Source organism: Leptinotarsa decemlineata, unplaced genomic scaffold, assembly GCF_025532065.1.
Source record: "Leptinotarsa decemlineata unplaced genomic scaffold, Ldec_3_MD MMD2_tig00003192_RagTag_RagTag, whole genome shotgun sequence".
Classification (NCBI taxonomy): Eukaryota; Metazoa; Arthropoda; class Insecta; order Coleoptera; family Chrysomelidae; genus Leptinotarsa; species Leptinotarsa decemlineata.
In genome coordinates, this window is record NW_027412582.1 from 3271223 (window position 1) to 3285781 (window position 14559).

The window sequence follows — 14559 nt, forward strand, 5'->3', positions numbered from 1 at the left end:
GTGTTACCGTTTTGCGCCTTTTCGAAGATTTGAGCTCGCTTTGCAGGTCCTTAATTCTTCTCCTGAGTCCTTGCTTTCTGGGACTGCTATCAGATAATTTGGAAGAAGTTTGACACGATACATCTATAAAGAAATTAGCACATATTAGAAGTGATTCGAGGAATAAATAGAAAGAATTTTAGGTTAGATTCAAGTACCAATTAGTGTATTTTTACTGAGGAATTAGGTCTTTTTGTGGAGAGAATGAAGTTTGAGGAACAATTTTTTGGTTTTCTTCTTCTCCAAATCAAAAAAATAGATGGACTCTTTATTCCCTTTTGTTAATGATTCAAACGTCTTTGAATGATATACATGAACCTATCAACAGAGAGTGTTTGTAATTTTTTTTTTGATTTTACTTCTTTCATGGAAGTTGTTATTTCTATTTTTTTGATTTGGAGAAGAAGAAAGCCAAAAAATTGTATTTTTACCTTCCACGAATTCTTGAGATAACCCACTTTGGACTGATTTATTGGATTGTAGTACATAATCAGTTTCTTTGTTGGGAATTAATTCTAAAAAACATTTGTAATATGAATGAGTGATTATGTTCATCATCATAGAGCTTTGGCATTTACCTTGTTCAACTTCATGACATGTATCTGTTTGTGTACACGCATCTAATTTTGAAGGAGCTAATACGCTGGAGGGACCTGGATTGTCATTGTTTTGATCATTACCTGAAAATAACTCATTCAAAAAAATAGTCCATGCTTGTGAAGTGGAAAATTTCTTACCGTCCAATTTTGTTGGAAACTTTAAGGGCACAGCAGTGGTAAGTAAATGTTTTCCAGAGGAAGTGAAGGATTCATCGTCAAAATGTTTTCTACAAACTCGTATTCTAATGTAGGCTTGCTCAGGTGTTAAGTTAGCATATTTGTGGTCTCCAACAAAACCAAATGCTTTTTTCCACTGCTGACACCTGCGAAATATAGTTTGAACATTAGTTATAAATAGTATCTAAATCACATTACTACCGAAACATTTTTGACCTATAACTGACATTATGTATTTGATGAATTTATTACCTTGTGGCATCTTTGGGGAATCGAAAAAATGAAATATTTTCACGTAAACTATCATAAGAATCCACACTGCAAAAGGTACGGTGAGAAGTCATCACAACAATAAAAAATGTTCAAATAACTACAAGAATAAAAGTTCCAATAAAATGTTTATTTTACGCACTAAGTATAACTGGCCGGAACGATGCGAACTGTTCAATCGGAGACACTCTGTTAAACTGGCGCCCCCGTCAGACGGGCACTGACGACCGACCGGCCAGGCAAGGGACGCGCGAGGACGGAGGGTGATGATATGGGTCGCTGCTGAGAGTGAGCGGACTTATTAGAATATCTATGGACGATGGTAAGGGTATGCGGTGCAGACCACACGTCGTACACCCAAAAGTTGTTGGCGAACCGCCCTATCCCGCACCTATACGGGTAATGGGCGCGACGTCTTCGACGTAAGATGTGTGGTAGAGGATGCTCGAAAGAGTCCTCGACGGTTACTCATCAAACGTTGGAAAGGGAACTTTCCTAACATGAGTTCTAGGGGGAGGTGAGTGCCCGCTCGCGGCTGGAGGCTAGCGAGCCTCATCTCCAACTGGCGTTAGCCTCTTAGGGGCAGCGCCTCCACTAGCGGGTAAAGCGATACAGGGTTGCGATAATCCATTCATGGGTGCATTGCAGCCCCATTACTGAGGCACTGGACAGCTCATGCTGTTCCGTGATCCTCGCCTGCTTCTCTACGCTTCCAAGCGTTCGAGGTGTCGGGGCTCGCGGTCCTTCCAACGGGCACTAGTATCCGAGTCTAGTCTTGGAGGGCACCAAGGCAGACGTTCGAGGTGTCGGACCCCGGATGGACGGAGCTACTAGTATCCGAGCTTAGGATCCCGACCGGCCACTTCCGGGACAATATTCCTAACTGATTTGATATGGTTGGCGGGGGCAGATGTGCGACGCGAGCACTCTCTGGCGAAAGACGAGCTTAGTTAACTTGTACGAACGTTCGGTCGAACGCTGCCGATGGTCCTGTCTCTTGGTTAGCCACACTAAGTAGATGTAAGGAGGCAACTCCGGGTTCGGTGAAGTGGGAGGAAGCCCCGCGAAATCCTGTTGGTGGGGGCGGTACCCGCAAGGATTTCCCGAAAACCCACCCCACCACGCCCGATGGCATCCAACGCCAGGGTGCGTCTGGGGGGCCTAACCAGCTCCCCAGGCCCCCCGGTGCGGTCGTAACTATGACTCTCTTAATGCGTAAAGAATTCGTCCTTCAGTTGAAAGTAGCAGTTTCGTACACAGCATCCTAGTAATTCCATGATTACTTGTATCGGTGAGTTTGTTCTATCTTTCAGGTCCCCAAGATAGAACAAACTTACCATAAAAGCACTTGAGCGACCTATAAATAGTCAGATCTCAGAGGAATAAGTCCAGTTATCACCCGAAGATGATTGTGGATACTAACAATCGAAACGTCGTGGCATAACTTGGTTTGAAATCTTTTTATTTTTCATTTATGTTAATAATAATTTTTTATTTTTGTTTTTCAGCTTTAATTAATATTTCATTTTCTATTTGTTTGGTTGTTGCTTGTATATTAATTCTTTGTAATTTCAGTTTTTTGTTTAATAAAAATTTCTTAATTATTTTTTCAGGGTTTTCAAATCAATTTATATTATATTAGACAATGGAAGTCCGAACTGATGAAATACACCACGAAACATTGTCAACCAATTCCACACAAAAGTTTGTGTATAAATATACATATCCTCATTTCATGGAACGTTAAAATTTTTTGGTTTATATAAATTTATGGCCAGTTCAGATACATTACAGAACATTCAATAACTTTGTTTCATGAACTTTTTGGTGGTTATAAACTATTTGGATAGTAGAATCTCGAAAGGTTACTCCTTTTTGGGGGGTTGAATCAACAGTCACTAAGTGAAAAATTAATATTTTTTTCAAGCAAACAATTTTGTATAAAATATCTATTTCATTAGTAATTTTTTCACAGATTCGAGGAACGTTTTTGTTGAAACAGAGAATGAAACAGTCATCGAGAAGAAAGAAGAGAGTTTCAATGCAAAGAAGTCATCAGCGTTATGTCAAAAGGAGTTTGGCATTGCAAAAGATCATATTGTGAAACCGTATCAGTGCAAAATCTGCTCGAAATCATTCATTTGGACATGTTATTTAAAAAGACATGAAAAAACTCATACAGGGGAGAAATCATTCCAATGTAAAATATGTCTGAAGTCATTTATTGAAAAAAGTAATTTGAAAACTCACGAAAGAATTCATACTGGTAAAAAGCCATTTCAGTGTAAAATCTGCCTAAAGTTATTTACTCAAAGTAGCAATTTGAAAACACATGAAAGAACTCATACTGAAAAAAAATCATTTCAGTGTTATGTCTGCTCGAAGTCATTTTTTCATAGTGCTACTTTGAAAATGCATGAAAAAATCCATACTGGTGAAAAGCCATTTCAGTGTAGAATCTGCTTAAAGTCATTCACTCAAAATAATAATTTGCAAAGACATGAAAGAATTCATACTGGGAAAAAACCATTCCAGTGTAAAATCTGCTCAATGTCTTTTACGAGTATTAATTTGAAAAGACATGAAAGAAGTCATACTGGAAAAAAATCATTTCAGTGTAAAATCTGCTCGAAGTCATTTCTTCATAGTGCTGATTTGAAAATACATGAAAGAATCCATACTGGTGAAAAGCCATTTCAGTGTAGAATCTGCTTGAAGTCATTCACTCAGAATGGTAATTTGAAAATACATGAAAAAATTCATACGGGGAAAAAATCATTTCAGTGTAAAATCTGCTCAAAGTCATTTTTTCAGGGTACTAATTTGAAAATACATGAAAGAATCCATACTGGTGAAAAGCCATTTCAGTGTAAAATGTGCTTGAAGTCTTTTAATCATAGTAGTCATTTGAAAACACATGAAATAACTCATACTGGAAAAAAATAATTTCCATGTAAAATCTGCTCAGTCATTTTTTCACAGTGCTAATTTGAAATCACATTAAAGAACCCATACTGGTGAAAAGCCATTTCAGTGTAAAAGCTGCTTGAAGTCATTTAATCAAAGTGGTAATTTGAAAACTCATGAAAAAACACATTCATAATGCTTTTTTATGCAGAATGTTTACTGAGAAAAAACCATTTCATGAAGTCTTCAAAAGCACATGAAAATCAGAAAAAATATTTCATTGTGCAAAGTTACCTTTTGATAACTTGTTTTTTGGTATCGAAAATGGGGAAGTTGATGAAATGAATGTATTATCTCAAAATATAAAATTAACAATAATGTCTTCATTTTTTAATCCTTGGCAAAGTCCAGTATTAATGCCGCTCTGTTTAACTGAGTTCCATTTAAAGTAAATACATTATGAACACAGAAGCAAATATAACTAAATAATTATACTTGAATTACACACATCAACAGATTGAATTGAAAGTGCTATATTTTTGGAAAAGGTTTTTGCCTACTTCTTCACCTTTATATAAAAAAATCTGATTTTCCGTTAATCAGCTGTCGCCCCCAAACGAACGACAACTCTCAGAAGTTGAGAAACTTGTGCGAGCTTAAGGACTAATGAGGTCTTACCTTTCAACGTGTGATTCCTAACATATGTGGGAAACTTCCAAATAAAGGAAGAAAGCAAATAATTTCGAAATAAACTCTTCAGAAAGATGTGCTGATCATGCAAAGAAGTAACTTTCAGACACAAAATTGGAAGAAAAAATCCCTCTCAAAACAGCTACTCTCATATAAACATTGAATTACACAAAAGAAAAAACTTATGAACCAACAAATTTTATATCAACATTGAATTATACATAAACCACTTTTTCCCATTGAGTTTGTACTTCAAATATTCGTTATGGAATCGAATCAGACATCAAAAGATTGCTATACAAATCAAACATTCAAAGTTTTTGCTGTTTGCAGACGATCTCAAAATCTTTAGCCGTGTCATCAGCAAACAACAATGTGAGAACGTTCAAAGGGACCTCACCCAATTGTCAAATGGTGCTCCGAAAACTACATGGAGCTGAATGTAAATAAATGCAATGCTATGTCATTTTATCGATCAATTGAACATATTGAATTTGATTATAACATTAATGGCAAACCCCTCACAAAAGCAAACATTGTTCGGGACCTAGGTGTTCTTTTTGACACCAAGGTTGATTTCCATCTTCACTATGAACAGGTTGTGAATAGTGCGACAAAAATGCTGGGCTTTGTGTGTGCAGGACCACAAGAGAATTCACTAATGTCAACTCCATCAGAACTCTTTATTACTCTTTGGTCAGATCAATATTGGAGTACTGTTCATGTGTGTGGTCGCCAACATATGAAATACACAAATTTTTAAGATTTCTAGCTTATAAATTGAATATACCTTTAACTGAAAACACACTTAGTGAAGTTCGTGCTATAACAGAAATAGTAAAACTGAGTACTCGTAGAGTTTGTGCAGACATCAGATTTCTACATAAGATTTTGAATAACAATATTGACTGTCCATACCTCTTGGTTTACATGTTCCAGCCAGAGTAACTCGAAACACTCAGACGTTTGCAATTGATTTCCATAGATGCAATTATGGAAAACACTTACCATTATCTAGGATTGTAATGAATGCGAATGATATTCAAGTAGATTTGTTCAATATCTCTGAAAGTAGCTTGAAACGAAGTTTGCCATCACTTCTAAAAAACAATACATAGATGTGCACATGTATATATATAAATGTATCTCACTGCAATCATTCATTGCCTTTGGGTTTAATCTTAGTTTTTATTTCTCTTAGGTTTAATTTTAATATGGATCTTAATCATAAGTATTTATGTACACCTTTATAAAAACATATTTCTATATTGGGTGTTGCCCGTTAATTGAATAAATAAATAAATATTTTACTCACATGGAACACTGTCACCCCGTAATAGTGGACATCGATGTTTCGGAATGAGCCTTATTATTGAGTTTTCAGCACCAATAGCAAAAGTTAATATCTCCCTAAGCATATACCCTTTTTAATTTGATTAAAAACTGCTTCTAATCACAATATATCAAATTTGTGTTTCTTCAGGAACAATTTTCATAAATACTTGGAAGAAAATGTTTTTCCTAAATTATTTTTTTGTGAAAGTTTTGTTTAATAAAAACTAAGTTTGTTCTTTTATTAAAATACTGTTCAAAGTTTTTTCAATAAACACTCATTACCTGTAATCGTAATGGTATGTTACACCATTATTACAATAACTTTTATGCAGTAGGTATGTGTTTTTTGTGATATGCAAATAAAAATTTAATGTCTTGATTTCAATAATTTGTATGCGATAGATATAAGTATTTAAAAAACAACTTTCACTTTAAATAAACATCAAGTTTGAGAACTTCAACCTAAGTTATCCGGATCAATCAATTGGAACTGGCGTTGGTTCGGATAATTGACTTTGGCAAATAGGAAAGGCGTATTTGGAAGACACAAACCCCCGAAAAGGTTTGAGTGACTAAAAAAAATTACTTATTGAAATCAAACTTGGACGAGACTTACTACAAATACTTACAGAAAGCAAGAACTTGGGTTTGTGGCTAGATGCTGATCTGAAATTTCACAAACATATAATAAATTCATTTTGTCATAGCTCGTACAGTATCTTACGTCAACTCTATCAAAGTTTGACGATATAATCTATTGGTGATAAAATTATCGAAGTGCTTCGACGCTCAATTCTTTAATTTTCGGACGCTGATTTTTGAAACGTGCAGACCAGTGTCGCCTGCTACTGACTCAATTTTTGGTACATTTCGTCGATTTTCCCACAATAGGACTCTGCTGTGATGGTTTGGCCCGGTTGTAGTGAATCACACAAGCGTCTGACACCATACAGTAACCATGGTCTTTTTTTAGTGGGTTTTCGCTTTTGGGAAGTGCCTGGGTGGCTTATCGTTGTCCAACCACTGTCCTGAACGTCTCATGTTGTCATGGAGGCACATCACACGTGACGATAAGGATAGTTTTTGTTGCGCAAAGGAAAGGAAAACAGACCTCGAAACGTGACACTTCAAGCTTTTTGACCTTTCCAATACGTTTTAAACCAAGGGTGGTCAACACCGCGGTCCACACTATGGCCCATGAAAGAATTTTAAATGGCCCGCGCAAGTAAGTGTTTAAATATGCACCAAATTAAAAAATTCCGTCAATTGCCTGCCCCAGTTCGAACTTGTTGAACTGCAAAATCACGAAACGTTAAAAAACCTTTTTGCCAACAAATTGTCTTCGAAAGCACAAAATTCTTCAGAAGATTTTGCAGATTTCTGGAAATTGGTACCATAATCAGAATTTTCAGCAATAACTGACCTGGCGTTACAGTTTTTAAGTAGTTTTGGATCAACATATGTGTGTTAAAAAGTATTTTCAGGCTATAATTATGTTAAAAATAAATACCGCACATCCTCCACTGAGCAACATGTTTGTGACTTGTTACTATCAACATCGGATTTGTCGCCTAACATTAGTAAATTATTAAAAGACAAACAATGGCAGAAATCACAATGATTGCAAAAACGACTTACCCTAGATTTAGATTTGAGAAGATACATACTCAAGTTTAATTTTCTTTCGTTATTTAGCTGCTAAATTTTAGCATAAGATACTCTTTGTTTGTTCATAATATTACCTAATAAACAAAAATTTAATTTTATTTTTTAATATTGGGTTTTTATTGCACATGTTAGCCCGACTGTTAAAAAGGTTGAATAGCCTTGTTTGAAACCATCAAAAACAGCATATGGGAGCTGACGCCCAGTTCTTAAGACATCCCACGCACCGTTTGTGATGGATCAGTCTCCAGCAGGGTCTCCAAATCCTCGTCCTGGATAACTGTATCAACCATTTCGGGGCTCATCTTCGAGGCTATTTCTCCTACGAAATTTCGTAAACCAACATCGAGCACTGCATTCACTAACACTATCATTGCCAAATGCCTGCTTTGGTTCAATTTAAATTCCTAGAGAAAAAATGGCTTGAAGAAGTTTGACATCATGTAGTAATAAGCTGAAAAGAGTCAAAAAATGCAAATTTGGAAAAAATAAACAGCATTTTTGTGTTCAAAATTGGTTTTATTCATCAACGTAATCTCCATCAAGGGTCACGCAATCATTCCAGCACCGCTCTAACATTTGAATACCACTTTTGAAGAACGATCCTTTTTTTTTTCCACAAAATAGACCTCAGTCTCAGCAATGAGCTCTTCATTCGAGAGAAATTTCTTACCGGTGAGCATTTTTTGAGGTCTCGTAACAGCCAGTAGTCCCTGGGAGCCAAATCTGGCGAATACGATGGATGTGGGAGCAATTCAAAGTTCAATTCATGTAGTTTTGCCATTGTTTTGATTGACTCGGGACACGATGCATTTTCTTAATGAAAAATCATTTTTTTCTTTGTCATATGCGGTCGTTTCTTTGCAATTTCGGCTTTCAAATGCTCTAATAACGTAATATAATATTCACTGTTGTTGGTATTTCCCTTCTCAAGATAGTCAATGAATATTGCACCAGGCACATTCCAAAACACCAGCCGATTGTTGTGCTTTCGGGCACTTTGGAAGAGATACATCAGTTGCTCTCCACTCAGATGACGATTGTTTTGATTCCGGAGTGAAGTGTTATGTTTCATTCATTGTCACATATCGACGCAAAAATTTCAGTTTGTAATGCTTAAACATGGCCAAACACTGCTCAGAATTATCAAGACGTTCTTGTTTTTGGTCGATTGTGAACTCGCGCGGCACCCACTTTGAACAGAGATTTCTCATACTCAAATGCTCATGCAATATTAAGCCGATATGTTATTTTGGTAGCTTTACATTTCAGATAACTCTAGCAACTTTACTCTTCGATTATTCAAAACGATATTGTGGATTTTTTGTTTTCTGGCGTTACTGCCTCATTTGGACTTCCACTGCCTTCAGCATCATCGGTATCTCTACGACCACGTTTGAAGTCGGCAAACCAACATTTAATTGTTGTTTCTGATGGAGCCGAGTCCTTATAACACTTTTCAAGCGTTTGCTTCGCTTGAAGGGTATTTTTTACCATCAAGAAGCAGTGTAAAATTAAGAGTCTAATGGAGTAGCAGCGCCATATTGAACATCGCGAAAACACTTTGTGAAGAAATGAGATGTTACATAAAAAAATATGTATAGGGGAAGTTATCGATAATGTAACGAAGAATGTTGAAAAGTAAGGAAAAATGATTGAACCTTGCTTAGAATTACCGAATGATATAAAATATATATATATATATATATATATATATATATATATATATATATATATATATATATATATATATATATATATATATATATATATATATATATATATATATATATATATATATATATATATATATGAAATTATAACGAAAACAATACGCCTGATTTCTCGTAAACAATCACGTGATGTTTTATTTTTTGTAAATGATTACCGAATATGCCTTTTATAACTATATTTTTATATCATTCGCTAATTCTTGTCTCGGTTCAGTGATTTTATCATACTTTTCAACTCGGAAATCACACAACACACGAACAAATTTCCATTCAGAACTCCAATCAGTCATTACTCTAACTCTTCTGCCTCTATGAAATCACGCAAATTAAAGGAATAAAAATTAATGTATAGAAGACGCCAAAGTTACAAGCTATATGTGATGAATAGCATCCTTGATTAGTGAAAATATTTGTAGATTCGATACTTAATCATTGAAAAATAATGAAAACAATGTTTTAACGAAATTATAAAAAATCTTGTATGTAACACGATAGGATTTCATCTTTCGTAACTTGCGCTACTCGCGCTAATTATACAAAATTAAACTTTTCGTAATTCTTTACATAAATAGCTATTCTAGAAGTATGGCCAAGAATAAAATGCATCAAATATACTAATTTTACAAACCTATTCCGATAAAAAATAGAAATTAAATATTTTTTCACAAAGCTACATTCTTTGGAATCACAAACTACACTGCAAACAAGAGAAATCTAAAGTTAGACTGAAAATTTGCACATCATTTTCGTATTTTCAATTTTTAACGCACACCGCCACTGCGATCTCTGGCCCCGCCATTGAGAAACGAATGAAAACATAATAATCGGTTGTATTTGAACCCCTGTCTTTGACTTCACCAGCGCAGCGTTCCCAAGTGATGAACAGGCAAATGTGGGCATTCAATAAGAAATGCTATACTTTATTCTCGTCGCACTTATTTCGAGTGCTTACTTCCGCTACCCGCCAGCAGTGACGTGCGTCTTTGATTAATTTGGCTAAAGAGAGTAAAGAAAGAACAGAGATGAAAATATTGTTGACAAATAATATGTTAGTTACGTGCTCCCACGGCCTCTCAACAATTTAGTTCATCACAAATATATTAGGTATCATAATGTAAACATATATCAATAAACAATATTATTTTTCTTAGTGTAGTTCTTAGTGTACACATTTAATCACTACCTGTGCTATTTTTCTCAGTGTATCAATTAGTATCTCTGTAAGTGCTGTGACGTATTTCCTCTGAATATTTGTACAACCAACATCAAAGGTACTGACAACATATTCACCTTTCGGTATTGGTGTACTTTTTGGTTTAATCGGTGACCATTGAAACAGTTGACAGGTGACACTTCGGCATTTTGTTGTCACGCCGAGGTTTTCAGTGTCACTTTTTTTTTCGGTTTTGAAGGTCGTGGATTTTTGGAATTTCTTTCTTATTATTTGTAGTTCCAATTTATCTTGTAGAAAGTTTACCAAGGATGCGAAATTAATACTGAAATCTGTTAAAATTAGTAGCAACATGTGATAGTTTTCTTTTAATTCTTGAGAGCCTACTTGACCGTAAATGTGTACTCGCATCTCCCTCTCTTTCTCTTGCCTTTACAGTAATATCAGAAACTTTACTCTCTCTCTCCCTTTTTATCTTCACTAACTTTTAAGGTTGGTTCTGGTTATACGAAATTCAGGTTCTAGGACGTTAGGATCATGCGCAGATGATATAGAGCGTTCTGGTTTATTGAGGATAAGTTCGGATTGATGAATCCTCTGTTCTGGTTTCGACTGCGAAACGATTCTAAACTGTCTTGAACCGTCCCGAATTGTTCTTGCTCTCGAGACTGAACTGTTGGGAGCTCTTCCCGTTGCTCATGCGCATTCAGGTGGAAATTTGTTTCGGCTATTTTCTAGTATGTTTTCTTCATTTATTTGATTTGAATAATTGATGATTGAGGTTAGATAACATTTGGACTACAAGGATACGCTACACACATAACAAAATGGACATGATCAACAGCATTTTCTCGTCTTCATCTCTTCATATATGCGATAGGTGGCACAGTGGTCTCCTCAAAATGCGTTCTGGTTTAACCAAATGTCCGAGACTATTTCGGACTGTTTGAGATTTTTTACTTGTACGCATCATGTCTTGCGCAGTTTCTGATATTAGAACCAGAACAAACCTATATATCTCTCTCTCAACTTGTACAACATTTACTGACACCGAAATGTTCCAGTACACATTTTGTAGATCTAACATCCGAAACTGTTTGGAAACTGCGCAAGACATGATGCGTACAAGCAAAAAATCTCAAACAGGCCGAAATAGTCTTGGACACTGGGGTAACCCAGAACGCATTTTGGGGAGACCACTGTGCCACCTATCGTATATATAAAAATTATATTTTTAGGAGTGATTGATTTTTGGGAAAGGACGTTTTTGACTTTCTACTACTCCATATTGATACAAAAGAAAAAGTAGGAATCTTCCAAATAAAGGAAGAAAGCAATCAATTTTAAAAGTAGTAACTGTATACACGGATGTGTAGATCATGCAAAGAAGTAACTTTTAGACACAAACTGGAAAAAAAGCCTTCCTGAAACAGCTACTTTAATGTAAACATTGAAAAATTCTTTCGAAACAAATACTTTTATATGAACGCGGAATTATACATAAAACACCTTTCTCTACTGAGTTTGTATTCCAAACATTCGTTATGTAGCGTATTCTTGTAGTCAGTTCAAAGGCTATCTAACCTCAATCATCAATTATTTAAATCCTTAGACAAGAGAAGGGAGTCTCTTGTGTAAGTTTGAATCAAATAAATGAAAAAAACATCTTAGAAAATAGCTCAAACAAATTTCCACATGAATGCGCATGAGCAACGGGAACAATTCTCAACAGTTCAGCCTCGGGAGCAAGAACGATTCGGGACGGCTCAAAAGAGTTTAGGATTAGGATCATTTCGCAGTCGAAACCAGAACTGAGGATTCATGGTAAATTTTCGTTATGGATTCGTAATCTACGCATCAAAATACGTACAGCCAAAAATTTTTTCAAAATCGCCGGGTGTCCACATAACGAAAATTCACCAAAATCTCTAAGAAAGTTTTGCATACCATCGTCAAACAGTGCGGTTATTAACACTATCGTAGGGAAAAATTGACCAAAAGTCGGTTAACAACATCCTATAAAAGCTGAAAAGGTAAATTTTCGTTATGTGGACACCCGGCGATTTTGAAAAAATTTTTGACTGTACTTACGTATTTTGATGCGTAGATTACGAATCCGAAAGAAAAAAGCGGCGCTCTCCCTTATTTAAAAAGTTACTGCCCTTCAAAGTTCAGAAAAGGGCAACTTTTCAGCCTTCTTTTTCACTAAATAAACTATTTAAAAACACAAGCATTTATTCACTAGGTCACCTTTACACCTTATTCCTCCTTCTTTAACAATTTTCACTTCAATAATCAACATGTTTCTTATAAAAAACTCAATTTAAAAACGAATGCTTCTCCTGGTGACATTATTCTATTTTTAGGTTAGTTACTAGTGACATTTCAGAAAAAAGCGGTTGGTATTTGCCGTCGCCTACTATTTCAAATTTGTAATACACCACCAAAAACCAATTTACGATCTGAAGAATGAAGGTAAAAAACATTTGAATTACTTCAGGAATATGGACTGCATCAGTCATACCAAAACGTAAAATACAGTGATATGTAACCAAAAAGCAGCTCCGTACATTTTTCAACATTTTTATTGGAAAAATGTTGATTGTTGAAGTAAAAATTGTTAAAGAAGGAGAAATAAGGTGTAAAGGTGACCTAGTGAATAAATGCTTGTGTTTTTAAATAGTTTATTTAGTGAAAAAGAAGGCTGAAAAGTTACCCTTTTCTGAACTTTGAAGGGCCGTAACTTTTTAAATAAGGGAGAACGCCGCTTTTTTCTTTCGGATTCGTAATCTACGCATCAAAATACGTAAGTACAGTCAAACATTTTTTCAAAATCGCCGGGTGTCCACATAACGAAAATTTACCCTCTCGTTAAATAATATATGATTCATTATATCTTTTTGAGTCAATATCCTTTAGTCTTCATTAATTCCATTGATTCTCAATTTTTTTTAAAACGGATACAGAGTTTTGCAATAACACGTCTCATTTTCACTTCACTGTAGCGTTCGCCTTCAGCTTGACTCGACAAACTTTACTCTAACGAATAATTTCTCTCTCTTCAAATAATATACCCACTATTAATTACTATATTAGTCATTATTTTAGTCACTCAAACCTTTTTGTGGTTTTTGCCTTTTCCAAAATTTTTCCTTCATAATGTGTTTAATTCAAATATACCTATTTAGTTATATTTGCTTTTGTTTATAATGTACAGTAGAATCTCACTAATCCGGCACTGCAATAGACGGATACGTCCAATAATCCGGCACCCTCTACCAGCACCTTCGTCACTCTTCTACGCCTATGCGCTCCGTCGCCACGTCGTCGTCTAGCAGTCTAACCACAGCTTACTTATTATAGTAAGCTGTGGTCTAACCTCAAAACTTATCACATTCACGTGCGTATGTATTTGTCAGTTGTTTTGAAGTGAGAATAAGGTGTAGTTGAAAAACCTATGTGAAGTTGGCTGCCAGACCCAGCTGCTAAATTTTCCGAACTCTACCGAACGACCAGTGGCGTGTATCCGTATTATCAGCGAAATGAATATTGTCGTATAGAAATATATAAAAACTCATAATTGATATTTGTTGCAGTAAATCGACTTGTACAGTAATTGAAATATGCATTATGCATGAAATTGTGGAATAACTTTTTTGATAACTTTTGCAAACAACTGCTCGAACGAAATATATTAGAAAATGTTTAAAATGACCCAATCTAACCCTCCAGGTGAAAATTATTCCTTGTGAAATTATTCTACTGGGTCTTACACTGCGAAAAAGGAATTTTCTAAAAAATTTTTTTTGATAACTTTTGCAAAAAACTGCTCGGACGAAATATAGTAGAAAGTGTTTATAGTGACCCAATCTAACCCTCCACGTGAAAATTATTCCTTGTGAAATTATTCTATTGGGTCTTACACTGCGAAAAAGAAATTTTCAAAAAAATTTTTTTTGATAACTTTTGCAAA

At 35.3% G+C, this 14559-nt stretch overlaps 2 protein-coding genes across 8 annotated transcripts in view; one reads left to right on the top strand and one right to left on the bottom strand.

Moving 5' to 3' along the window:
- Positions 1–14559, top strand: part of LOC141483164 (uncharacterized) — a 112385-nt gene that overhangs the window by 23136 nt on the left and 74690 nt on the right. Inside the window, exon 3 of one of the 7 annotated variants that reach the window (XR_012465943.1) lies at positions 3061–3191. The exons of 3 other annotated variants lie outside the window; for them this stretch is intronic. Coding sequence is in view for 3 of the 4 variants with exons in the window: in XM_074177626.1 (XP_074033727.1) it covers positions 3061–4031 (971 nt within the window). In the remaining variant the exon portion in view is untranslated. 3 more of the 7 variants (XM_074177629.1, XM_074177626.1, XM_074177627.1) reach the window with 3 other exon arrangements.
- The window catches only part of LOC141483160 (uncharacterized), a 519459-nt gene continuing 518623 nt past the window's right edge, over positions 13724–14559 (bottom strand). The window contains exon 3 of the transcript XR_012465941.1: positions 13724–13871. The gene's annotated coding sequence lies outside the window, so the exon portion shown is untranslated. The remainder of the gene's footprint in view (positions 13872–14559) is intronic.